This window comes from Bos grunniens, chromosome 16, assembly GCF_055505025.1.
Source record: "Bos grunniens cultivar Pamir isolate PY7600 chromosome 16, Bosgru_T2T1.0, whole genome shotgun sequence".
In the NCBI taxonomy this organism is placed as follows: domain Eukaryota; kingdom Metazoa; phylum Chordata; class Mammalia; order Artiodactyla; family Bovidae; genus Bos; species Bos grunniens.
In genome coordinates this window covers 61,427,092-61,455,000 of record NC_141180.1, presented here as the reverse complement: position 1 = coordinate 61,455,000, position 27,909 = coordinate 61,427,092, and the positions used below count along the sequence as shown (strand labels likewise).

Here is a 27,909-nt window from a genome sequence, read left to right as displayed (position 1 = left end):
GGGAGTTGGTGATGGACAGGGAGGCCTCGCATGCTGCAATTCATGGGGTCACAAAGAGTCTGACACAACTGAGTGACTAAACTGAATGATGTCCTCAGTAAAACAAATGTTCTAAATTTTAATGAAGTCCAATTAATCCATTTTTTGTTTGCTTGTTCTGTAGGAGTAAAATCTAGAAAGTCACTGACTAATCCAAGGATATGAAGATTTACAGCTATTTTCTTCTAAGAGTTTTATAGTTTTTGCTCTTACATTTCATTCTTGTTCTACTTTAATTTTTTGTATATAATATGAAGCAGGAAATTAAACTTCATTTTTTTGCATATCACTATCATTTATTGAAAAGAACATTATTTATTTGTCATGGCACTCATCAAAAATCAACTGACTGTAAAAGCAATGGCTAATTTCTAGACTCTCAATTCTATTACAGTATATCTGTATCTCTCTCCACAAACCACATCACATTAGCTTGATTGTTAAAATATATTTTAAATTTTAAAAATTAGAAGTGTAGTCTTCTAAATCTGTTCTTTTTCAAGACTGTTTTGGCCTTTTTTGAGCGACTTGAGTTTTAATATGAATTTTGAGACCATCATAAATGTTTACAAAGAAGCAATCTGGACCTTTAAGACTGTATTGACTTTCTAGATCAATTGGGAAAGCATTGCTGTCTTAGCAATATTAAGTCTCTAATACAAAAGCACAGGATTTTTTCTATTTATTTACATCTTTAATTCCTTTCAAAAATTATTTTGATGCTATTTAAATAGTGTTTTTAACTTCATTTTCAGATTGTTCTTTACAAGTATATAAAAATACCACTGATCTCTGTAAATTGATCTTGTATTCTGAAACTTTGTTGACCCTTCTCCATTCTGATAGTATGTTGATATATTCCTTGGAATCTTGGGATTTTCTTTTTACCTACAAGACCATATTACATACAAAAAAAGTTTTACTTCTTCCTTTTCAATCGGGATGACTTTTCTTTCTCATTTTCTTGCCTAATGTCCCTGGCTGGAACCTACAATACAGTGTTCAACAGAACATTGTTGTCTTATTTCTGACCTTAGGGGGAGAGCATTGTTTGTCACTGAGTGTTTTCATTTATAAGTAGGAGGTCAGCAGTAGGTGGGTATTATATAGACATTTGTTTTCAAATTGAAGAAATTCTCCATTTTTAGTTTTCTAAGAGTGTTTATCATGAATGTGAGTTAAATTTTGTCAAATACTCTTTCTGAAAACATTATTAATAATCAGGTGACTTTTTCCTTAGCGGAAAATAAGTTGATTGTATTTTTTGATTTTCAAATATTGAAATAATGCATTCCTAGAACACAACTACTTTGGTCTTTGTGTTTAACTATTTTAAAATACTGCTGAATAATTCATGTGCTAAAATTTGTTAAAATCATTGCTCTCGATTCATGAATGATATTGGTTTGTGTTTTTCTTTCATGCACTGTCTTTGTGTTGTTTGCTATCGTCAGTGAAGTGAAGTCGCTCAGTCATGCCCGACTCTGCGACCCCATGGATAGTAGCCTGCACCAAGCTCCTCTGTCCATAGGATTTTCAAGACAAGAAGTACTGGAGTGAGTGTGTAATTTTCTTGGTTGTCTCATAGCAAGAAAAATTTGAAGTGATGGACCAGCATTATAGCCCTCAGATGGACCAGTGTTACAGCTCTGTGTTACAGCTCAGTTTTATTTAGAAAGTAAAGGAAAATACATCCTCAAGGCATGAGGGCATGTCAACACAAAAGACTCAAAGAGAAGAGAGGCCCCTGGCCCAATTTTGGCTCCTCTTTTTACATGCTTTTTCTCCTCCCCCTGGGCCTGCCCTATGTAAACTGGGCTAGCCAGGAGTGCTGTTTGTTTTACCTGAGGTCCTCACTCCAGTCCTCGGACCTTTCTTTGTTCTATTTTTGAGGGCTTTTCCCTTCCTTGTCTTTTAGCCACCACCCTTCTAGACTCCTTTTTCCTATTCTAACTACCTAACACTATCAAGATAATACATTCACAAAATGAGTTAGAATGTCTTCATTTCTTTTCTGTTTTCTGTCAGAGATGCAAAACTCACACAAATTACTTTGAAAATGTTTGGTAGAATTCTCCAGTGAAACAATGAGGCATGGAGATTTCATCTTTAGTTGGTTTTTAATTATGAATTCAAATACCTTAATAGTTGTAGAGTTATTCAAATTATCTATATCATGTTGGGTGAGTTGGCAATTTGCACTTACTGAGTAAATATTTCATTTCATCTAAGTTATAATATGTATGAGTATAGAGTTACTGGTAGTATTCTTTTACTATTCTTTTGATGTCTACAAGATCTGAAGTGATACTTCTGGTTTCATTTTTGCTTAGTTATTTTATTTTTTCTTTGGCAGTCTTGGTAAATACATGTCAGTTTAATTTACCTTTCCAGAGATCCATGTCTTTCGTTGATTTTTTCTATTGTTTTTATGTTTTGATGTGCATTGATTTCTGCTCTTAGTTTTATTACTTAATTTATTCTGCTTGCTTTGAAGTGACTTTGCTTTTTCTTTTATTTCTTGAGTTAGGAGTTCAGATTATAGTTTTGATACTTTTTTTTTCTCTTTTTTCAAGTAAGCACTTAGGGTCATAATCTTCCCTAGTGTTCCTGCTTTATTCACACCCAGGGATTTTCATATTTTATATTTTTGTATGGTTTTAGTTCTTTTAATTCATTAAGGTTTGCTGTATGTCCCAGGATATTTTCTGCCTTGTATAATGAATATGTATATTCTGATATTGTTGAGGGGACTGTTCATCAATGTCAGATAGATTTTTTGGTTGGAAGATATTTTTTACTTCTGTATTCTTGATGAATTTCTATTGTTCTATCAAATGTTCCATTTTCTTTTGTTTATTTATCCTTTAAGGTCTTAGTTTTTCTTCATATATTTTGCAGTGCTGCTGATTGGTACAAACACATTTACAATTTCTGTGTCTTCTTGCTTGACTGGCTCTTTGATCATTATGTATATATCTTTGCCTCATGTAATATCTCAGTTTCTATCTCTGATCATCATGTAATATCTCTGTCTCAAATTTTATTTGCTCTGTTTTCCACATTATCTGCTATTACTATTGAAACTCTTGCTTTCTTTTTGTTAAAATTTTTTAATTTTATTTTTAAACTTTACAATATTGTATTAGTTTTGCCAAATATCGAAATGAATCTGCCACAGGTATACCCACGTTCCCCATCCTGAACCCTCCTCCCTCCCCATACCCTCCCTCTGGGTTGTCCCAGTGCATCAGCCCCAAGCATGCAGTATCGTGCATCGAACCTGGACTGGAGACTTGTTTCATACATGATATTATACATGTTTCAATGCCATTCTCCCAAATCTCCCCACCCTCTCCCTCTCCCTCTCCCACAGAGTCCATAAGACTGATCTATACATCAGTGTCTCTTTTGCTGTCTCGTACACAGGGTTATTGTTACCGTCTTTCTAAATTCCATATATATGCGTTAGTATACTGTATTGGTGTTTTTCTTTCTGGCTTACTTCATTCTGTATAATAGGTTCCAGTTTCATCCATCTCATTAGAACTGATTCAAATGTATTCTTTTTAATGGCTGAGTAATACTCCATTGTGTATATGTACCACTGCTTTCTTATCCATTCATCTGCTGATGGACATCTAGGTTGCTTCCATGTCCTGGCTATTATAAACAGTGCTGCGATGAACATTGGGGTACACGTGTCTCTTTCCCTTCTGATTTCCTCAGTGTGTATGCCCAGCAGTGGGATTGCTGTGTCATGAGGCAGTTCTATTTCCAGTTTTTTAAGGAATCTCCACACTGTTCTCCATAGTGGCTGTACTAGTTTGCATTCCCACCAACAGTGTAAGAGAGTTCCCTTTTCTCCACACCCTCTCCAGCATTTATTGCTTGTAGACTTTTGGATTGCAGCCATTCTGACTGGCGTGAAATGGTACCTCATAGTGGTTTTGATTTGCATTTCTCTGATAATGAGTGATGTTGAGCATCTTTTCATGTGTTTGTTAGCCATCTGTATGTCTTCTTTGGAGAAATGTCTATTTAGTTCTTTGGCCCATCTTAAAGGACATAAATTAATACTTAAAGTGAACTTTTTCCCATAAAAGCAGACAGTAGGTAATGATTTTTTAAATCTGTTATGTCACTCTTTTTTAATTGCTTTATTAGACCAATTATATTTAATGACATTATTGTTAATTAAGGCTTAATAGACATGCCATTTTCTTTTTTTGGTTTTAATTTATTCTATCTGATTTTCAATCTCTATTTACTTTCTCTCTGTATTATTTCAGGTTACTTAAAGATATTTTATTATTTATTTTTTTACTTTAACATTTTTTCAGAATTCCATTTTAATTATCTATTGTGTTTTAGAGCACATTTTTATTGTCTTTTAATTGTTGCCTAGATATTACATTATATATACATATATTAAAGTCTGCTATTTTTAAAAAATTTTACCAATTCCAGTTAAGGATAGAAAAATTACTGCCACTTACATTCTCTTACCCTCTCCATTTTAAAAATAATTGTTTAACATATCTCCTCTAATACATTGAGAATCACACTAGATAGATAGTGATCCTCAAAAAATTTTAAAAACTCTAATGGGGAAAATATATTATATTTAGCCATATTTTACCTATAGTTTTTTATGCCTTCCTGGTGTTTCAAGATTCCTTTATCTGTCATTTCCTTTCTGTTCAGAGAAGTTTCTTTAGCCAAATTTTAGGTACATGCTGAAAACAAATGTACGGATGCTTTAAAATCTTTATATGATAATTCTAACATCTAAATCACATTGATACTGATATTGCTGATTTTCATTATCCTATTGGAAACTGGACATTTTGGTGTTATAAGAATCTGAATCTTACTTAACCATTGCTTTAACAGTCAGGCCTCCTATGAAACTCTTCTGGTGGAAAGAGGGGATGTTGCCTCGATATTGCCAGGTGTGTACAGAAATCAAGATTCTCCACTCTGGCTCCACTGACCCACCAGGTTCAAGCCTTCATGTTTCCACAGGCAGAACTTGGAGTTTTGGCTCTCCACTAGGACTCTGAAAACACTGCCCAAGCTGGGAGAGGAGAAACACCTCCATTTCCACAAGATCTCAAAGGATGCCTATTTATATTGATGACGTTAATGGTCAGATCAAAGGATGCCTATTTATATTGATGACATTAATGGTCAGAGAGGTCATACCTTTTGAAATGTCATTGTCCTAGTGTACAATTCTGCCCCCAAATCAGATTCACCCCATGAGAGGTGGGGAGAGAGACCTAGAGACAGTATTGTACTGAAACAGTCTCCATTGTCCATCCTAGACATCATATTAAAAAGGAGAGACATGACTTTGCTGACAAAGGTCCAAACAGTCAAAGCTATGGTTTTTCCAGTAATCATGTATGGATGTGACCATTAGACCATAAATAAGGCCGAGCACTGAAGAATCGATGCTTTTGAACTGTGGTGCTGGAGAAGACTCTTGAGAGTCTCTTGAGAGCAAGGAGATCAAACCAGTCAATCCTAAAGGATATCAACCCAGAATATTCATTGGAAGGCTGATACTGAAGCTCTAATACTTGGGCCATCTGATGCAAAGAGCTGATTCATTGGCAAAGACCCTGATGCCAAGAAAGATTGAAGGCAGAAGGAGAAGGGGATGATAGAGTATGAGATTGTTGGATGGCATCATCAATTCCATGAACATGAGTTTGAGCCAATTCCAGGAGACAGTGAAGGACAGGGAAGCCTGGCATGCTGCAGTCCAGGGGATCACAAAGAGTTGGACAGGACTGAGTGACTGAACAACAACAAAGTTTCCATTGTATGATAAAACCATTCTTCCCAAGTTCACATTCAGTGACATTTAACTGGTAGCTTAAATTGATCATAGTGGGTTTTGTTTTTACTCAGATATGTAGTTGTTAAATATTTACAAGCACAGAACTATCAAAACTACCTCCTACTTCTGTGAAATGGAGTTGAGATAGAAATTTGAGAAAAATTAGATTCTAATTTCTTGCATGTCTGAGTTGTACACCTGAGGGGAAAACATGCTATACTTTAGTTCACATGAGTTATGACAAATAAACAAAACTTTGAGAATCGTAACTTTGGTTCACAGTTTTTTAATCAGTTCAGTTCAGTCCAGTCACTCAGTCATGTCCAAATCTTTGCGAGCCCATGGACTGAAGCACACCAGGCTTCCCTGTCCATCACCAACTCCCAGAGCTTGCTCAAATTCATGTCCATCAAGTCGGTGATGCCACCCAACCATCTCATTCTCTGTCGTCCCCTTCTCCTTCTGCCTTCAATCTTTCCCAGCATTGAGGTCTTTCCAATACATCGTTTCTTCACATCAGGTGGTCAAAGTATTGGAGTTTCAGCTTCAGCATCAGTCCTTCCAATGAATATTCAGGACTTATTTCCTTTAGGATTGACTGGTTTGATCTCCTTGCTGTCCAAGGGACTCTCAGAAGTCTTCTTCAACACCGTAAGTTAAAAAAAAAAAAAAGGAAAAAAAAAAAAAAACCCTAGTTCTTCAGCATTCAGCTTTCTTTATGGTCCAACTCTTATGTCCATACTTGACTACTGGAAAAACCATAGCTTTGGCTAGATGGACCTTTGTTGGCAAAGTAATGTCTCTGCCTTTTAATATCTGTCTAGGTTAGTCATAGCTCTTCTTCCAAGGAATAAGTGTCTTTTAATTTCATGGTTGCAGTCACCATCTGCAGTGATTTTGGAGCCCAAGAAAATAGCCTGCCACTGTTTCCATTGTTTCCCCATCTACTTGCCATGAAGTGATGGGACCAGATGCCATGATCTTAGTTTTTTGAATGTTGAATTTTAAGCCAGCACAAGATGGCAGAGTAGAAGGATATGCGCTCAACTTCTGTGAGAACTCCAATATTGTAGCTCACTGCTGAACAACAGTTGACCAGAGAATGTTGCATCCCACCAAAAAAAATACCCAATGTAAAAGGACAAAGGAGAAGCCCCAGTAAGATGGTAGGAGGGGTGAAATCATATTTAGAATCAAACTCCACACCCACCAGAGACCCTTGGAGGGCTCAAACAAAATCTCTACTCACCAGGACCCAGAGACCCCACAGAGACTGAGCCATCCCTGCTTTTGAGTGTCTCCTGGGAAGGCACAGGTCAGCAGTGGCCTGCCATGGGGAGAAGGGCTCTGGCTGTAGCAGACCTGGGACACACAGCATGTGGCATAAGCCATTTTAGAGGATGTTGCCATTAGCCCCACCATAAAGCTGCCAAGCATACAACCCATAAACTGCACAAAAATTATACCAAAGAAATTCTCACATTGTTAAGAAAGTTCCAGGACCCACAACAGATTTCCCAACCTGAAGATTCAGCAAAGGGACTAAGAACCCCTAGGGAATTTGACTTTGGAGGCCAGTGGGAAAGAACTTCCACAGGACTAGGGAAACAGACTCTTGGAGGGCACAAACAAAACTCTGTGCATACCAGGAGCCAGGAGAAAGGGGCAGTGTCCACACAAGAGACTGAGCCAGACTTGCCTGTTGAGTGTCCAGGAGTCAGTCTCTAGCAGAGGTGTGGGTCAACAGTGGCCTGCTGTGGGGTCAGGGACACCAAATACAACGGTGCAGGCCTAAGGCCTTTTGAAGGAGGTCACCATTACCTCCGTTACCCCCACCACAGTTCCGCCTCAGGCCAAACAACAGGGAGGGAACACAGTCCTGTCCCTCAACAGAAAGTTGGATTAAAGATTTACTGAGCATGGCCCCACTCATCAGAACAAGACCCAGATTCTCCACAGTCAGTCTCTCCCATCAGGAAGCTTCTAAAAGCCTCTTATCCTTATCCATCAGGGCAGACAGAATGAAAACCACAATCCCAGAAAGCTAACAAACTGATCACATGGATCACAGCCTTGTCTAACTCAATGACACGATGAGCCGTGCCATGTAGGGCCACCCAAGACAGACGGGTCCTCGTGGAGAGTTCTAACAAAACATGGTCCAATGGAGAAGGGAATGGCAAACTACTTCAGTATTCTTGCCTTGAGAACCCCATGAACAGTATGAAAAGGCAAAAAAGTTTTTAATACAGTACACTAAAATTACTTGACATTAGGTCTTGAGGGAGAAAACATATTTAAGCAAAAACTTTATATCATGCTCATATTATTATAATAACCATTCTAAATGACCATCTGACCATGACATTAGTGCTCAGACAGAATCTCTCATTTTCTCAACATTTAGTAAACAAATATATGTAGAGTACTCATTACATGACTGAAACCATATTGCTTGTGTTGAACAGAGAGAAGACAGAGTATATAAATAAATTTGCTTAATTAAATAAAGGCTATAGTGAAAATGGGCTTTCCTTGTAGCTCAGCTAGTAAAGAATCTGCCTGCAACGTGAAAGACCTGGGTTTGATCCCTAGGTCAGGAAGATCCCCTGGAGAGTATTCTGGCCTGGAGAATTCCATGGACTGTATAGTCCATGGAGTCACAAAGAGTCCGACACAACGGAGAAACCTTCACTTTCACTTTCATAATGAAAATACCATTGGATGATGAGAAATACAGTGGTTTAAGAATGTTCTTTAATTGCATGGTGGGTGAAGAGATCTCAAAGGATATATCAGTATTTGAGTTGATATTTGAATAATAAGCAAAAGTCATATATGCTGAAATTTCAGGGCAAATGTATAAAGATGAGATGTGTAAAGACACAGATTTTAATAATCAACATATATAAAAATATAATGTGATTCTCTCAGAAAATAGTGCCTCAGTAGCACCATATAAAAACCATAGAAACTGCCTTTGTTATTTTTCTACTCTTTAGCATTCCAATGAAGCATAAAATGCTCTTTCATTAACACACTATGGTTAATATGATGATCTTCAAAAAATAAACATTTTAGTTTATATTATATTTGGCTTTTAATTGTTAAAAACATTTTTATGCATGCTACAAGTTATATGACAAATAAATTTTGCCTTGGACTTATTATATTTACATTGCAACTTAAAAAATATTTTTTCTTTAACCAGATTGTGGCTTATGCTCGTGGCCACTGCATTTTAAGCTATTTGCAAAAGAATTTAATTATTAAAAATTAACACAATCAGGGCTTCCTTGGTGGTCTGGTAGTTAAGAATCTGCCTTGCAAAACAAGGGACACTGGTTCAGTCCCTGGTCTGGGAAGATACTACTGAGTCTGCCTCTAGAGCCCATGAGCCACAACTACCGAGCCCGTGTGCCTAGAGCCTGTGCTCCACACAAGAGAGAAGCCACTGCCTTGAGAAGCCTGAGCAACACAAGTAGAGAACAGGCCCTACTTGCCACAATTAGAGAAAGCCTGTGCACGGGAATGAAGTCCCAGCACAGTCAAAAAATAAAATGGATAAATAAATCTTTTTAAAAATATATTAAAAATTAATACAATCATTGAATTAATTCTTCAGTGTAAATTTGCCCTTTATCTATTTTTCTGTGGTAGGACTATCAGAAGAGGGAAAAAGCTTCAGTTGAAGACAGCACATTTAAAGATGGAGCTACTTTTCCTGATTGGTAATACAGTTAGGATCTGTGTTAATACAGGTCAGACATCATTTGTGACATTGGTAATTAAAATTTATAAAATTATAGAAACTCATTGTACTGTTAGAGAAAAGGTTACAAGAAATTTATCATAATTTCCATTTGGATCTATGTGTGATTTTTGCTATACTATCATCTATGAAATTAGGAGGAAAACTGTTCTTGTTTACCTAATATCACTTATTAATATTAATTCACAAATAATTCCCAGGCATGTACTTAACTTCCTTCTTTGTTTATGGAACGTCCTACCTCCCAATTTTTTGACAACTGCAAACTTAAAAATAAAATGAGCCTATCTTAACGTGCAAAGAACCATCCAGGTAACCTTATATTTTATGTTCATATTAAAAGTTGCACAGAAACACCCTTAAAGCAAACTCTCTTTGAAATACAAACACAAGAGAGGACTTCCTGATATAGTCCTCAATTTCACTGATGGACCATATCCTAAATTAGTTTCTGAAAGAATGCTGTTCTTTATCTTTGACAGTGAGAACTCACCTGATCACAAAGGAAGCTACTGTTTCTTGTGCCAACTTTATCACAATCACAGGGTCTGCAAACATCTATGGCTGAAGGATCTGCACCAACTTGTCGGAAAAAGTAATCCTTACACAGCTCACAGTTCTTTCCTGCGTCAGGGAAAGGTTATGCATTATGACTTCCAATTCATTAAAATCGGCTGCATAATTCAAAATTAAAGACTGTATTCCTTTGAGGGAATTCTATAATTTTCGGGACGTCCATTTTAATGTACCTTTCATCTCTACCTGCCAGTTTAGTGATCCACAGCATATGAAACAATGAACCTGTTACAAAATGTGCTTTACTTCATTAAACTCCCATCTGTTATACAATACCACACTTCTAAAAAGCTGTGCTTTGCAGGGGCCCATACATTTTGAAATAGTTTATTTCCAAACTTAAAACTTTAGTTTCAGATCAGGTACTGAATCTAAATCAAATATGAGAAATTTCTACATGTGTGGGAGAAGATAGCTATACAGTTGGAAGCAAATAAGCATATAGTATTAAAATATTTTTCTAGAACTAAATCTGATAAAACAGAAGACTACTCTTAATGTAATTTATTATTCTATAGTTAATGTGATTAAAAGTGAATGCTTCTATTGATGCCTATGGCCATTATTTTTCATTTCAAGTATTAAAATACAATTTTATATTTAGCTACACCAAATAAATTTCATATTAAATGTTAGAATATCTTGACACTTTAGAAATATGAGCTACTTCCTGTTGTTTACAACTTATTATTCAGAAAATTTCCCTTTTGATCTTATATTAGAAAACAATCTAAATTAGAGGAAGTTTCTAGAGTAAATATGAGTAGCATATCAGATCACTGAAATAAAAGTCAAGGCTATCAATTCCCGCTTTAAACATGATGCACTTTTGCTCAAATATTGCTGAAATTGGCCCAGTGTTAGAAGACTGAAAGTAACTTGGGCCTCCCTCAAAGCTCAGCGGGTAAAGAATCTGCCTGCAATGCAGGAGACCTGGGTTAAATCCTTGGGTCAGGAAGATTCCCTGGAGAAAGAAATGGCAACCCACTCCAGTATTCCTGCCTGGAGAATCCCATGGACAGAGGAGCCTGGCAGGCTACAGTCCATGGTGTTGCAAGAGTCAGATACAACTTAGTGACTAAACACCATCATGAAAATAACATAATCAAATGAAAAACTCACATTCTAATGGATATTGAATATGGGCTAATTAAAAATAAAATGGATTTATGTCTAGGATATTTCCATTTATATATGCTGATGACTCCCAAATTTATATCTCCAATCTAGAAATCTCTCCTTTGTTAATCATTCAATGAATATTTATTGAGTGATTACCACATTCCAAATACTATGCTAAGTGTTGAGGAAAATACACAATGCACCCTTTTTACAGGACTATCTTATAGTTTAGCAGGTAAGAAGAATCCTAATTAAATAATCACAGGAATAAATATACATTTAAAAGCTGTGATAAGCATAAGATGCCACTCAAGTACACAGATTATACTGATCTCTGAAGAATCATGGAAGGCTTTATTTGAGAAAGGAGTTTCAGAACTGTGTTTCTAACTGCCTCAGTTCAGTTCAGTTTAGTCACTCAGTCGTGTCCAACTCCTTGCAACCTCATGGACTGCAGCACATCAGGCTTCCCTGTCCATCACCAACTGCCAGAGCTTTCTCAAACTCATGTCTATTGAGTTGGTGATGCCATCCAACCATGTCATTATCTGTAGTCCCCTTCTCCTCCCACCTTCAATCTTTCCCAGCATCAGGGTCTTTTCTAACGAGTCAGTTCTTTGCATCAGGTGGCCAAAGTATTGGAGTTTCAGCTTTGATATCAGTTCTTCCAATGAATATTCAGGACTGATTTCCTATAGGATGGACTGGTTGGATCTCCTTGCAGTCCAAGGGACTCTCAGGAGTCTTCTCCAACACCACACTTCAAAAGCATCAAATCTTTGGTGCTCAGCTTTCTTTATAGTCCAACTCTCACTTCCATACATGACTACTAGAAAAACCATAGCCTTGACTAGATGGACCTTTGTTGGCAAAGCAATGTCTCTGCTTTTTTAATATGCTGCCTAGGTTGGTCATAACTTTTCTTCCAAGGAGTAAGCATCAAAGAGAGTTTATTCTTTGTTTCTTGGAAACATACAGGGAACATGTTCAAAAGAGAATTTTCCATTTTCTCCTTAAGTTTGATCCTCCTGTATCCTATCTAAATGGCTGGTACCAATTTTGACTGTGCTGCTCAAACTAGAGGGTTAGTCATAAGTCATGACTCTTCTTATTTACCTTATCTATACTCTGCATCTTGCTCAGAAAATGCCATCACTTTCTACCCTAAATATCTACTGGATCTACTCATATCTATTCACACCACCTTAATTGTTTTCCCACATTATTTTTCATCTGAATTTTTGTAATACCTGACTAATTGGTTTTCCCAAACCTCTTTGACCCTCTGCAAACCATTCTCTATAACCTGATGGATGTTTCAAAAACACAGTACTTTCCCGAAGTGCCCATATGTGGCATCTCATTAACTTTAGGGTACAAGCCAATCTCTTTATCATTGTTTAGGTGGCCCTCTAGCATCTGAGCGCTGCCTTTCTTCCTGCTTCCTTTTCTCACAATCAACCATTTGCACTTCTGCAAGTGCGCCATGTTTCTCTTTCCTCTCAGCCATGGTGCAACTGTTTCTCTTACTGGAAAACTTTGTCTACACCCTAATATCTACCCCTGCTTCTCCACCTGGTTAACTCCTACTACTCTCCTCCACTTTAGCATTCATCACACCTTTTAATTCTCCCTTTAATAGGGTGTCTTTACCACCAAGTGGGCTTCCCAGGTGGCTCAGTGGTTTAAAAAAATAAAATCTGCCTGCCAATACAGAGACACGGGTACAATCCCTACATCAAAAGATCCCCTGGAGGAGGAAATGGCAACCCACTCTAGTATTCTTGCCTGGGAAATCTCATAGACAAAGGAACCTTGTGGGGTACAGTTCATGGGGTCACAAAGAAACAGACACAACTTAGTGACTAAACAAAAACAACAACAATAGAAAAAAAACAACAAACCACCACCATGTAATAATCCATACAAAGATAATAAAATTCATCATCGTATTAATTTTTATATTCCCAGAAACTAGCCAAGAGCTTGTACCATTTTATATTATCAATAAATATCTAGCAAATTCATTCATGCTTCAAAGTAGCATAATTTCAAACCCATCAGACTTGGGCCATTATATTTTACAAATTCTGATATCATCATTTCTGCTTTTAACATATTAGCCTTTCAAAAAATAGTAATTTTTCAGTGACTAGTCAAAATGCTGGTTGGTTCTTGAAACAAGACTTTAATAGTTTCTGCTTTTAATGAAAATTTTTAAAAAGAGGATTCCCAGATTATCAGAGTCCATGTCAAATCTGACATGCAAATCTCTCTATATGAGAATCCAGGAATAGTAGAAGATCTGGGTCACATAAGAAAATTTATTTTTAGGATATATACATTCAGAATTAGAGAAGGAAATGGTGACCCACTCTAGTATTCTTGCCTGGGAAATCCCATGGATAGAGGAGCCTGGTGGACTACAGTCCATGGGATCTCAAAAGAGTTGGACACAACTTAATGACTAAATAGCAACAATAATACATTCAGAATAATACAGCAATTCTTGATTTATCCAATATATATTTATGATCTAATCAAATGGTGTGAACTTATTTAAAAAATCCTTTTTCCTGAAATTATATAGTGTAAGACTCCAGTATTTGAAAGCTATCCAAATGGAATTATGAATATTTGGTAAACCAGAGTAGTTTTCAAACTTAATAGTATGAAACCACTTTCTTATATAGAATAGCAATATATAATTTAAAATAATATTCATTATATGTAGGTCACGTCTATCTTTGTTATTTGTGTTATTATCTAGTTACCTGCGGTGTTATGCTCACAGTCATCACAAACTCCTCCACCTCCTCTGTAGTGCTCAAATGGAAAGAGATCCACTGAGATGTTGTAGTGGCAGCTTCTGGAATGGCTGTTGCACTCACAGGGTTTACAGTTAAAGGCATGAACATGATCACTTTGGCGGAAAGGCTTGTTATTATAAAGAGGCAGGCAGCGATCACACTAGAATAAAGTAATACCAGAATGATAAATATATAAAGCTGTATTTTTTCTTTTTATTTACAGATACTTTCACTAGATAGAAAGCTAATATCAAAAAGTTAAAAGCCAGCCACTATTGTATTTTCAAAGTGTTTTATACATCAGAAATCAGCATATTACAGGCATGGTCACACAGATTTATAAAAGTGAAAATGAAAGCTGAAACCATGTAAAGTGATCTTAATAACCAGTGGGGGAAATTATGATTGTTTCACAACCTGAATTTTTTTCTCAAAACATTAAAAACTTGACTTTTATGTCCTGGTTCTACCAAGTAAAGAGCTTGGAGTCATCACTCCATCATAACAAAAAATAAAATGTTGAACAGAATGAAAAAAACAATGACTCTCCCTGGATACCTAAGTGAGGGACACAGGGCAAGTAGCTGTCCCTAAGATTGGATAAACGGCAAATACAGGGAGTCTCAGCTATAGGAGGCCAACAAAGGTCTGTCTAGTCAAAGCTATGGTTTTTCCAGTAGTCATGTATGGATGTGAGAGTTGAACTATGAAAAAAGCTGAGCACCAAAGAATTGATGCTTTTGAACTGTGGTGTTGGAGAAGATTCTTGAGAATCCCTTGGACTACAAGGAGATCCAACCAATCCATCCTAAAGGAAATAAGTCCTGAATATTCATTGGAAGGACTGATGTTGAAGCTGAAACTGCAATACTTAGGTCACCTGAGGTGAAGAACTGACTCACTGGAAAAGACCCTGATGCTGGGAAAGATTGAAGGAGGAGAAGGGACGATGAGGATGAGATGGTTGGATGGCATCACTGACTTTATGGACATGAAGTAAGCTCTAGGAGTAAGCTTACTTACTTATTAGAGCTTGAGTAAGCTCTAGGAGTTTGTGATGGACAGGGAAGCCTGGCATGCTGCAGTCCACGCAGTCACAAAGAGTCGGACACGACTGAGTGACTGAACTGAACTGACAGCTATAGAAACAAAGACTCATTGGCAGAAGCTTCCATGAAAATGAATGCTGGGGTGGAAAATCTGAAATATAATTGATATATTGTTGGAAGTTCTGTGTGGACAAGTCTGAGATTTGAAAACTCCAGGGCAATAAGGGGGTCCCTACAATTTTGATCATGTTCTCACAGTAGATAAACTTAGGGGAAAATGACCTGGTGCTTCTGGCAGAGGGAGAAGAAAGGGAGCATTTTTAAATACATAAGAACACTTTGTTTTTCTGATCAATATCTGCCTTAGGATAAAGTAGTTGACCAGAGCCTAACTGACCTGAAGAAGGAAAACACTCCACTCCGGCCCCCTCTAGTCATCCTGTCCCGCCTAAAGAGGAGGCGGGTAGTGGCAACAAAGGCACACGTGGAGTTCACAGTCCAGAGGAAAAGGCTCACTGGGAGAATGAAGCCTAATCATAAGACTATAGAACACATCCCCTCCCCTCCTCACAAGCAGATTGCTAAAAACCTGTTTACAGTAGTTCATTTCAACTGGTACATCATGTCTGCTTTTCAAGAAAGGAAAAAAATAAAAATACAAGGCATACCAGAAAGAGCAAACATCAGAGTTGTTATGGCAGAGATGTTAGAATTATCAGGCTTCCCAAGTGGCACTAGTGGTAAAGAACATGCCCATCAACGCAGGAAATTCAAGGGACATGAGTTCAAGTCCTAGGTCATGAATATCTCCTGGAGAAAGGCATGGCAAATCACTTCACTGTTCTTGCCTGGAGAATCCCATGGACAGAGGAGTCTACCTCCATGAGGTAGCAAAGAGTCAGACACAACTGAAGTGACTTAGCATGCATGCATGCAAGATTAATATGCTATAGACTCTAATGGATAAAGCAGAGAGCATGCAAGAAGAGATGATTAATATAGCAAAGAGATGGAAATTCCATGAAAGAACAAAAAGCAAATAATGAAGATCAAAAAATGAACAATGCCTTTGATGAGCTTAGTGGTAGACTGCACAAGGCTGAGGAGGGAATCTCTGAACTAGATGATAGATACATCACTGCTGCTGCTGCTGCTAAGTCGCTTCAGTCGTGTCCAACTCTGTGCGACCCCATAGACAGCAGCCCACCAGGTTCCCCCGTCCCTGGGATTCTCCAGGCAAGAACACTGGAGTGGGTTGCCATTTCCTTCTCCAACGCATGAAAGTGAAAAGTGAAAGTGAAGTCGCTCAGTCGTGTCCGACTCTTAGCGACTCCATGGACTTGTAGCCTACCAGGATCCTCCGTCCATGGGATTTTCTAGAAGCTTCAAAAACTGAAAAGCAAAGAAAAACAAACTGAAAGGACAAAACAGAAAACCCAAGGACTGTGAGAAAACTGAAAAAGTAGCAAAATACATATAATAGGAATATCAGAGGGAGAAGAAATATTTGAAACAACAATAAAGTCCACTACACTGAGGTATCTTTTTCAAACTACAGAAAACCAAAGAAAAAATTCCAAAAGAGAAACCAAAATTAAAGACACAGCCTACAGAGTTACTAACTAATGACATCCCATTTCTCCTCAGAAAATGTAAACAAGAAGAGAATTGCATGAAATACTTAAAGTGTTGAGAGAAAACACCCACCAACCTAGAATTATATACTCTGCACAATTATCCCTCAAAAGTGAGGGAGAAATAAAGATGTGTAAGACACACACAAATTGAAAATATGTTTCCAGTAAACTTGACTTGGAAGAAATTTTTTAAAAAGTTTTGTAGAGAAGAGAAAAATAATGTAGATAAGAAACTTGGACCTACATAAAGAAAGAAAGAGCATCAAAGAAGGAATAAGTAAAGATAAGGCTATTAAAACTTTCACCAGTTAAAAATGTAAAGAGAAATATTTAGAAAATATTAAAACTAACAATAAATTATGATTTAATATTAGAAACTTTGAGAATTATTTTCTTTGTTAAAAAGCATTATTTGAATAGTGCTTACCTTCTTATTCTATAAATTTCCATATAGAACAAGCATCTTTTCTATACCTTGAGAAAGGTCATACTCTATTTCTAAGCATGGATCAGCCTACTTATATCATTTGCATGTTTGTGCTTTCACTGGCATGAAATATATCTGAGAATTTTTTAAGGTAAAGTTATTGTCAACATCACTTCAGCTAGGACATCTTTACCTATTCATCGCAATGTCCACATTGATGCTAAATTCACCTTAAGTTGCTCTGCCTGCATATATAAATGCAAATGGTAGCACTGATCAACTATTTTGTTTGTAAGAAGAAATGTTTAATTGAAATTCCACTCCAAGAACATTTTCTTTCCATCATTTCAACAATCATTGTTTTTTGAATATTCATACTCATAAATACCAAAAGAGTTTATCACTGACAAAGACGTTACATAACTACAAGCTTCTTTGTGAATGAAATGATTAATGAATGTGCACTGACCAGTTACCACATATGGAAAGAAGAGACATGATTGGTCACTGATCATGATGTGCAATGATTATTTGTTTAGTAATTTGTGGACTGAAGAGCCAGCAGCAAAATTATATAAAATCTATATTTTATATAATTATTTACAGTTATATACCTTAATAACTAATATATGAAACATGTTTTTAGAGGGCTGATGCTTAACTAAACTATGGTAAATGAAATTCATGCATATTGGAACGGCACAGATGCAATTGCCTGTATAACCGAAGAAAACTTTTCTAAGTCACATAAAACTTGTTATGCACTGGATCAATTAAAGCTAGAGTTTTTTTTAATTAATTCTTTAGCTTATCTAATACAAATACAATGTATGGACCAATCCAAATAAAGAAACAATTCATAGGCACTGAGCTAAAATTTTAGGCTAAATGTGTACTTAAAAAAGTAGTAATATTTATTTTATAAAATAAAGTAGAAAATAAATATTGACAATTTGAACATCAAGTAATAAGTCAAAATATTTAAATGAGATGATTTTTTCAAAACTTTTAAGTATATATTTTTTTCTTTTTCAAAATTGGGACTACACAGAAACTCACCCGTGCACACACGTATATATCCCATATTCAGTTCAGTTGTCAGTCATGTCCGGCCCCTTGTGACCCCATGAACCGCAGCACACCAGGCCTCCCTGTCCATCACCAACTGCCGTAGTCTACCCAAACCCATATCCATTGAGTCAGTGATGCCATCCAACCATATCATCCTCTATCATCCCCTTCTCCTCCTGCCCTCAATCTTTCTCAGCATCAGGGTCTTTTCAAATGAGTCAGCTCTTTGCATCAGGTGGCCAAAGTATTGGAGTTTCAGCTTCAACATCAGTCCTTCCAATGAACACCCAGGATTGATCTCCTTTAGGATGGACTGGTTGGATCTCCTTTAGGATGGACTGGTTGGATCTCCTTGCAGTCCAAGGGACTCTCAAGAGTCTTCTCCAACACCATACTTCAAAAGCATCAATTCTTCAGTGCTCAGCTTTCTTCATAGTCCAACTCTCACAACCATACATGAACTGGAAAAACCACAGCCTTGACCAGATGGACCTTTGTTGGCAAAGTAATATCTCTGCTTTTTAATATGCTGTCTAGGTTGGTCATAACTTTCCTTCCAAGGAGTAAGCGTCTTTTAATTTCATGGCTGAAATCACCATCTGCAGTGATTTTAGAGCCCCCCCAAAATAAAGTCAGCCACTGTTTCCACTGTTTCCCCATCTATTTTCCATGAAGTGATGGGACTGGATATTATGATCTTAGTTTTCTGAATGCTGAACTTTAAGCCAACTTTTTCACTCTCCTCTTTCACTTTCATCAAGAGGCTCTTTAGTTCTTCACTTTCTGCCATAAGGGTGGTGTCATCTGCGTATCTGAGGTTATTGATATTTCTCCTGGAAATCTTGATTCCAGCTTGTGCTTCATCCAGCCCAGCATTTCTCATGATGTACCCTGCATGTAAGTTAAATAGGCAGGGTGACAATATAGTCCTGTGATGTACTCCTTTTCCTATTTGGAACCAGTCTGCTGTTCCATGTCCAGTTCTAACTGTTACTTCCTGACCTACATACAGGTTTCTCAAGAGGCAGGTCAGGTGGTCTGGTATTCCCATCTCCTTCAGACTTTTCCACAGTTTATTGTGATCCACACAGTCAAAAGGTTTTGGTATAATCAATACAGCAGAAATAGCACATATTACACATTCAAAATCTAGAAGTTACAAGATAAAGGAGGAGGAATAAGGAAGATGAGCAGGGTAAAAATCCAACAGAAGTTTTGATCTTGAGTTCAAATGACACCAGCAGTATGTTAGACAGTGTGTACTTAATGCATTGTCTGCAACCATTGGTAGGGGATTTTGTGATCACAAATGTACTGGTATATGATCTGATTTAGATGATGTAGCCCAAAGAGTAGACCAATGAGCAGTTTACGGCCAAAGTGCATTTCTGTCTTATTATCTGTAGCTACAACTACTGAGGAGGTCTTATCTAGACTTCATTCCTAGTCGTCATGAGATACCACCAGCATACAACTATCACGTCTAGGAATCCTCCATGTAGGGGAGATCTATCCTCATCACATAGGCAGAAGAATAGATGAAAACTCACTTTCAGACCTTCTGGTTTGGGAGAAGAGAAACGTGCTTATCAATTTTCCCCCCCAGGTCAATCATCCACGCAATTAATCTCATTTCCAATATTTCAAAATCTCTATCTCATTCCAAAACTTTTGCCAAAGGCAAAATTTTGCTGCAATACCTGAAGTCTAATTTTTTTCACTTTATTTCAAAGTATTCTTGTTGATGACTTTGCTCTCCCAATGATGCTTTTAATACTATTCAAGTTATGCTTTTTGCATAACTTGGTGGAAGTGATGATATGCAACCTGTGGTCCTGTCATACTGATTACAGATGCAGTTTGTCTTCAACAAAGCAACTGCCAGCTGTTGGAGTTTGGGATGCTGTCTTCATGAATTAGTGGAGCAAATTCAGTTAAAACCATTCTTTTGATATTCTTATGAACACAACATTTCTGCTTTCAGACTATGATCTAAAGACTCATTGGAGACTTTATCCTTATTGTCAATTTAAAAGCCATTATCAAAAAGTCCTATAGTAAATAATTCTGGACTCAATACTATATCCATGTTCCAAAGATACAGTCCTGGGTCCTTTGACATTTAAAAACAAAGAGGAATTTGCCACTAACCTAATGGAATGGTTTGGGTCCAACCAAGTAGTTGTTAGTGACAATGGCTAGTCTTTTTGTGAAGAATAAAAAAGCCTACATAAATATTGGTAACATTTCATCCCTTTCTAGAGAAATCAAGCATAGTTATCATCTTTTCAACTCTCAATTAAAAAAAATATTATACCACTTGGGTGCAAGAATTTGTAGAAAGGGTGAGTACAGACACCAGTCCTAGGAGGGGAAGTTGTCCACACCTATCAGGAAAATGTGTACATTCCACTGGACCCTATAATTCTACTGAAAATTCAGACAAGTTCATTTTTTAAACTATTTGAAATATATATTTTATAATGTGGCCCTTATAATAAAGAATAGGATATGAATGTCCAAAAGTAAAGAAATGGTAAAAAAAAAAAATCATATATCTTCTAAGAAACATACTGCAAACATTTATAGATACAAATGTAGATGAGATTACATAATACAATTTGAATTTTAAAACAAGTGAAAGTAATATGTAGAGTACAATCCTATTTTTTAGATAAAGATAGATTCATATGTATATATGAATATAGAGATACAACTTTAAGAAGATAGAAACAGATGACACAGACTTGTAAATAACAATAATAAAATAATCTGAAATGATATAAACTAAGTTATTTGCCAAGGTTGTCTATGGATGGTAGGGTTATAGATGACTTTTACTTTTTTATAATAAAATTTATTTCTGTGGTGTACATTTATTGCTAATGTATTAAAAATTGTGGGCAAATAAAATGCAACTGCATGGATGGTTAGGCTTCCCAAGTGGCTCAGCAGTAAGAATCCGCCTGCCAAGCAGGAGAAGTGAGTTTGATACCTGGGTCAGAAGATCCCCTGGAGAAGGAAATAGCAACCCACTCCAGTATTCTTGCCTAGGAAATCCCAAGGAGAGGAGCCTTGTGGGCTACAGTCCAAGGAGTCTCGAAGAGTCGGACACAACTTAGCAACGAAGCAGCAGCAGCAGCATATACTTACAAGGAAATTACACGTTATTTACATCACTTGCATGTCACATTCACTGAGAAAAGCTAAGAAAATTAAAATGTACTAGTTTTAAATTACACAGAGATCAGTAAGATAGTGCAGGGAAAATGATTCTCTTTTTTGAGCATAACGTAATGAGTTACCAGTAAACAATATAATTTTTAAAAGGTAAAAAAATTTTCAAAAGAATGAGATTAACATATTGAAGCAAAGATTTTGAGAGGTAACATCCTAAAAGTCTGTTTTAAAATTTAATTGAAAAAATACACAACTAAATAGCACCTTGGCACACATTTTGGCCTCTGATCTTAAGGATGAAGCTATACTTTACGATTTTATGTGGTTTACAAATTTAATGTAACAGTTAATTTTTTCATCTTATAATTCTGTTTCTCACAACTCCTGTTTGAAAATACAAAGACAGTGAAGAAAAAATGGAAGAAATACTAATTAAGTGCATTATGAACAAAGTTTTGAATTTTCACAATTACTTCTATCTTTGCTATCAATGACTTTTGAAGTTTCATTTAAAATCTAGAAATAGGTGTATACCATATTTTACGCAGGTTCTGAACCAAGTGGTTTTCTATTTAATGTCCCAATCTGCAGCTGATCATTTGTCACTTTCAATTATGTTTCAGTTTGTTCTGTAACAACTGGATTCCCCCTGATATGTCCCTGGATGTACAAATTATAAGATTAGACAATGGCTTATCAGGATGAGGACCTTTATCAACTGATTCATTTAACTTCTTTCATTTTGATAGCTTCTTAAAGGCTACTAGTCAATTCCACTAAGTTGCAGTCAAGTTCATTGACATATTCAGGTAGACAAATCATAGAATCATCATTGGATATAGAAAACAGTGATGAAATTTATTTTACTACATTACGTATTAATATTACACAATGACATTTCTCTCTTCTTGATCATTAAACTAGAATAGTGTTTTTTTGTTACTATTATAGACTAACAAAGACAATCTGTCAAAAATCTTCCACAGATCCAAAAGTACTTTTATCAACTCTACTGTTGTCAGTCTCAAGCTTGATGTTTTATTTCCAGTATTTCAAATATGATCCTAATTTACAGAAAAAATACAAGATACATATAGTCACATTTTCAAAAATCTAACTATACAAACTATATATTTCTTCAGCCAATTATCCAGCAATATCAAATGACCACTATGCATCTTTGAAGGAAGGAAGAGAAAATGTCCTCTTAATCAAAGATACATAAAGGGCATGGGAAGGTGGGAGAGGGGATGAGATCTTCTCAAAAGTTACTCATGGAAGAGTTCAACAGATCCAAAAGTCCAACAGATTCAATGCCCTTTGAAAGCTAAAGTTCATTATGATGACCACAAGTTACCAAAATCAACTTGTTGTCAGTGACAGAACAAAGTAAGTGATTTGTTTTATTTTAGAATGGCTTCAAAAAACAGATTAAAACTTCTTTTCATGTTCATTTTAAAAGATCACATCTGGAAAATTTACAAGAAGCAGTTAATTCTCCAATTATGGTAAATAAATGAAACAAATCTTTCTTTAAAAAAAAAAAAGTACTCTAGTACATACTATACAGGCTAAAGTATTAGAAGTGCAAAGAACAACTCTGGGTACAGCCTTATTTCGATAAGCACTTGCAGAGAAAATAGAATCTTGTCTATATTCTTAAAATCACTGCAATTATCATAGAATATTACAATAGTGCATATACTTCTCTGTTGTCCTTGCTAGATTCTGAGCTTCCTTAAGCAGGAATCGGATTTTATTATCTAGTGAGTCTCAGCATAACGCCTGAAATTTTGTTCAATAAATGTATCTTAGGTGAGAGAATGAATAAACAAATTAATGTATGAATGAGTGAATATATCTGTGAACAGCTGATACAAAAAGAGCTCATCTCTATCAGGGAATTCCTTTCATTCACTACTTGCTCTAGCAAAAAAAAAAAAAAAAGTGAGACAAAATTAGTTCCCTTTCGACCCTCAACAGTAAAATGTCCACAGATGTGGTTATCTAGGCAATGATCTCTGTATACTAAGAACAGTTAAACCTTATGGTGTCAGGCCCAAGTGCTTCATATGTATAAGCTGACTGAATCTCTCCAACTAGCCCGGAAGCAGTAGTTGCAATTGCCTCTCTTTTATTACAGCTGAGAAAACTGAGGAATAGGAAAGAAACTTAATAATTTTCTAAAATCATCCATTAGAATGTCAACTAATATAAGCTAGAATGTAAAAGTTTCTAAGGGCAGAAAAGCTTATTTTTAATTCATGACTATGTTTTCAGTGTCTAGAAGAAGCCCTAACACATAGCAGGTATTCAATTTAGATAAGTAGAATATAGATACATACATACATAGGTAGATAGACAGCCCTTACTCCTGATCATTATGCTAAACTGTTCCAAGATATATGAAATGATCTCTGAGGGAGGGAGGTGTTGAGTAGTTTACTAAGACTGGAATGTCCATACCTACCTCCTTCTGCTCAGTCAAAGGGGATGGCAGAGCCCTGGATGAAAGTGAAAGAAGAGAGTGAAACAGCTGGCTTAAAATTCAACATTCAAAAAACGAGGATCATGGCATCCAGTCGCATCACTTCATGGCAAATAGATGGGAAAACAATGGAAACAGTGACAGACTTTATTTTGGGGGGCTCCAAAATCATTGCAGATCGTGACTGCAGTCGTGAGATTAAAAGACAGTTGCTCCTTGAAAGAAAAGCTATGACTAACCTAGACAGCATATTAAAATGCAGAGACATTACTTTGCTGACAAAGGTCCATCTAGTCAAAGCTATGGTTTTTCCAGTAGGCATGTATGGATGTGAGAGTTGAACTATAAAGAAAGCTGAGTGCTGAAGAATTGATGCTTTTGAACTGTGGTGTTGGAGAAGACTCTTAAGAGTTCTTTGGCCTGCAAGGAGATCCAACCAGTCCATCCGAAAATAAATCAGTCCTGAATATTCACTGGAAGAACTGATGCTGAAGCTGAAACTCCAATACTTTGGCCACCTGATGTGAAGTACTGACTCATGTGAAAAGACCCTGATGCTGGGAAAAATTGAAGGCAGAAGGAGAAGGGGACGACAGAGAATGAGATGGTTGAATGGCATCACCGACTCAGTGGACATGAGTTTGAACAAGCTCTGGGAGTTGGTGATGGACAGGGAAGCCTGGTATGCTTCAGTCCATGGGGTTGCAAAGAGTCGGACACGACTGAGTGACTGAACTGAACTGAACTGAGCTAAGCCCTGGAAACCCAAAGTAGCCATTACCCCATCCTCAATCAGAAAATTTATAGGTATGCAGGCAGCCCCTGTCTCTACAGGAAGGAAAGGAAGGAATCTGTTTCAAAGTGAGAGATATAAACTGTTCACTTTTCCATGGGGTTGCGAAGAGCTGGACATGACTGAGAGACTAACACACTCACATAGTACTACTCACTGAGCTAAAATAATTCATTTGTTAAAACTATTCCCAAACAGCCTAAACGAATTAAAGATCTTTGTAAAGTCTACGAATTGCTCCTTTCTCATCACTAAAAGCCAAACCAGTGTGTTGGAAATTTTTAGAGTCTAAATCTCTGATAATAATAATTGTCCTCGGGCTCTATTCACAGCTTCCTCTTTCTTTCAGATATAGCAGGAATTGTAATTCAAATGATGCAATTTCAGTATAATTTCTTTTGTCTACTAGATAGAAAAATCATTATAAACAATGAACACAAAAACTTCAGTGTAATCATGTAACTCCTTTTCTTTTCCCCAATAGAAGTTTTGCTGGGTATCTCTAATGCTTTAATCACAAAGATATTGTTACACAAACTTGTTAGTTATTTATCATGATATATTGGGTTAGGGGTTGTAGAAGCATAGATAATACTTCCAATTGCAGAAAGAATCCAGACCGAAACTGGCTGAATGCTTTGCACACAGTAAGTGATCAATACACGCTGAATAAATGCATGAATGTATGGGTGAATGACCTAACAGCTTGCTTATATTTATAACATGCTGCAGGGTGGTACCTTAGTATATGCAGTATTTAATTAAATAGTAACATAAAAGGTCTAAAGATAAATGTAATATTTTCCTGCAGAATTTTACCTATGAATTACTATGTAATCTTAACTAGCAAATTTAAAACAATTACCGCACATCACCATTGAGAAGACAGAAATGTTCATGTATTTATCCTTTAATGATATATTCCTTTCTCAGTAATTATCTTTCCCCTAGTTAGAAATTCTCATACAATTAAAAAAGAGTCCACATAAAAATTGTACTTACCTGCTTTCTAGGTGCTGAAATCAATAGCATAAATTGAATAACTATTAATACTATTGGACAGTACTGATCAGACATTGGTGGTAATATAATGATAGTGAATATTTAATATACATAGCCTTTCTATCAATTCAACTATTAATATGTGGTAGCTACTTTTAGAAACTTTCTTAATTCATGCAATGCCTTTTCTGTACCTTGTCTGTACCACTTTAGGCAAAGGAGAATGGAGGATTAGAAAACCATCCAATAAAACAAATTTTAGTAATGCGTGAAACAAAATCTACACCTGCAAAAATGATATAGGCAGAATTATTCAGACAATTGATTCAGTCCTACACATTGTCTCTGTATAAATATAACTGATAGTCTCTGTGCTTTTAAGTACAGGGCTCCTGACCCTGTGATTTGTGAATATATACCATCTAACTGTCCATAGAATTCTCCAGGCAAGTATACTGGAGTGGGATTCCCTGGTGGCTCAGACTGTAAATAATCTCTAATCTCTCTGCAATGCAGGAGATCCAGGTTTGATTCCTGGGTTGGGATGATCCCCTGGAGAAGGGAATGGCAACCCACTCCAGTATTCTTGCCTGGGAAATCACATGGACAAAGAGCCTGGCTGGCTACAGTCCATGGGGTCGCAGAGTTGGATACGACTGAGAGACTAACACTTTCGCTTTCTTTCACCATCCAGCTGTATCTGTTTGTCGAATGAAAAAGAAGCACTTGGGTGATGGACCCTGGAGTCTTATTCATTACTTTTGAATACTGATGGTATTTGATATTTGATTTTTCCCTTGAGCTGTCTGCTTTTTTCCCCCTCTTCCTATTTTTATTGTTTGACTTTTTCAGAGAACTAAATAGAAAAGACTCACAAGAAATGTAAGTCCCCCTCAGAATCCAGAAGGAATATTTAAAGATTTGTTCAAGTTTGTGGGCAGTGGCCAAGCCAAAGCAATTCCACTGCTTTATAATAACTTAAACCTATCGATATGTCAGAAAATTGACCTGGAGTAGAGAACACATTTGTATAGTATAAACTGCATATTTTGTAAAGAAACAATGAAAAAGAAATGAATTCTATTAAAATGTTCTTTACATGCAACTGTTTCAAATAATATAATACAAATATGGATTCTCTAGATTAAGAAGCATAATCCATTATTTCTGTCCTTTAGTTTAATGAGTGGGCATAAAAATGTATTTGAGTTACTATTTGGATATATAGCCATTTTATATTACAAATTTTACCTAGTGCTAGACATGAGTATTAGATTAATAAATTAAAAATCCTTTTATTCATATAGCCCCATTTAATTTTTCCTTTTAAGATTTAAAATGTCAATGATATTTATATTATTTGTTAATTACAAATTGTCAGCCTCAATCATTTGTTGTATTAAAGTCATCTCCATTTATTATAGTAATTAGTGTCTGCCAGGGAATCTTCTTTGAATTTCATAAATGAAAGTCCTTCAATATTTTCAAATACTTGAATCTGTAATCAAGATGTTATGGTTATACTCTAGCCTAACACTCTTCATATAGAAGGCATTTCATAAATATTTCTTAAATGAAGAGAACAAATAATGAAACTTCACATTAGAACAGGAAACATATAATTATTAATTTTATAATGGTTATTCCATGATGAAGAGTCACCTCCACTGTCTTTACCAATAGCATGAATACTTAACATAGGTAATATGTTCTTAATAGATTAATAAATCATTATATTTTAGGAAAATTTTGCTGAAATAAAGCCATGCGAAATTTATAAATAAAACAGCAAACTGTGCTCCTTATTCACCACCTGACAAAAACAAAATAAAATGCCATGTACATCCTGTCTTACCAGTAATATCTGAATTTAGTAATGTTCATTCACAAGTATTTCTTGATATTTTATTACTTTTAACATAGTATGATTTTCTATGGTTATAAATATTATATAAATGATATACTATACTTTACTAAAACAAGCTTTTGGCACTTCATTGTTTGAGAAATCTAATAATGTTGATGCAATAGCTACATTCATTCATATTCACTGCTGTATTTCATTTAAATACTGGCAAATTATTTTTCAGTG

At 36.1% G+C, this 27,909-nt stretch overlaps 1 protein-coding gene across 3 annotated transcripts in view; it reads right to left on the bottom strand.

Annotated features, from left to right (window-relative positions):
* Nucleotides 1–27,909, bottom strand: part of USH2A (usherin) — a 300,571-nt gene that overhangs the window by 123,408 nt on the left and 149,254 nt on the right. For all 3 annotated transcript variants that reach the window (XM_086345320.1, XM_086345318.1, XM_086345319.1), the window contains exons 12-13: nt 14,135–14,330; nt 10,156–10,286 (exon numbers count right to left, since the gene is read on the bottom strand). In XM_086345320.1, the coding sequence (XP_086201446.1) occupies nt 10,156–10,286; nt 14,135–14,330 (327 nt within the window). The remainder of the gene's footprint in view (nt 1–10,155; nt 10,287–14,134; nt 14,331–27,909) is intronic.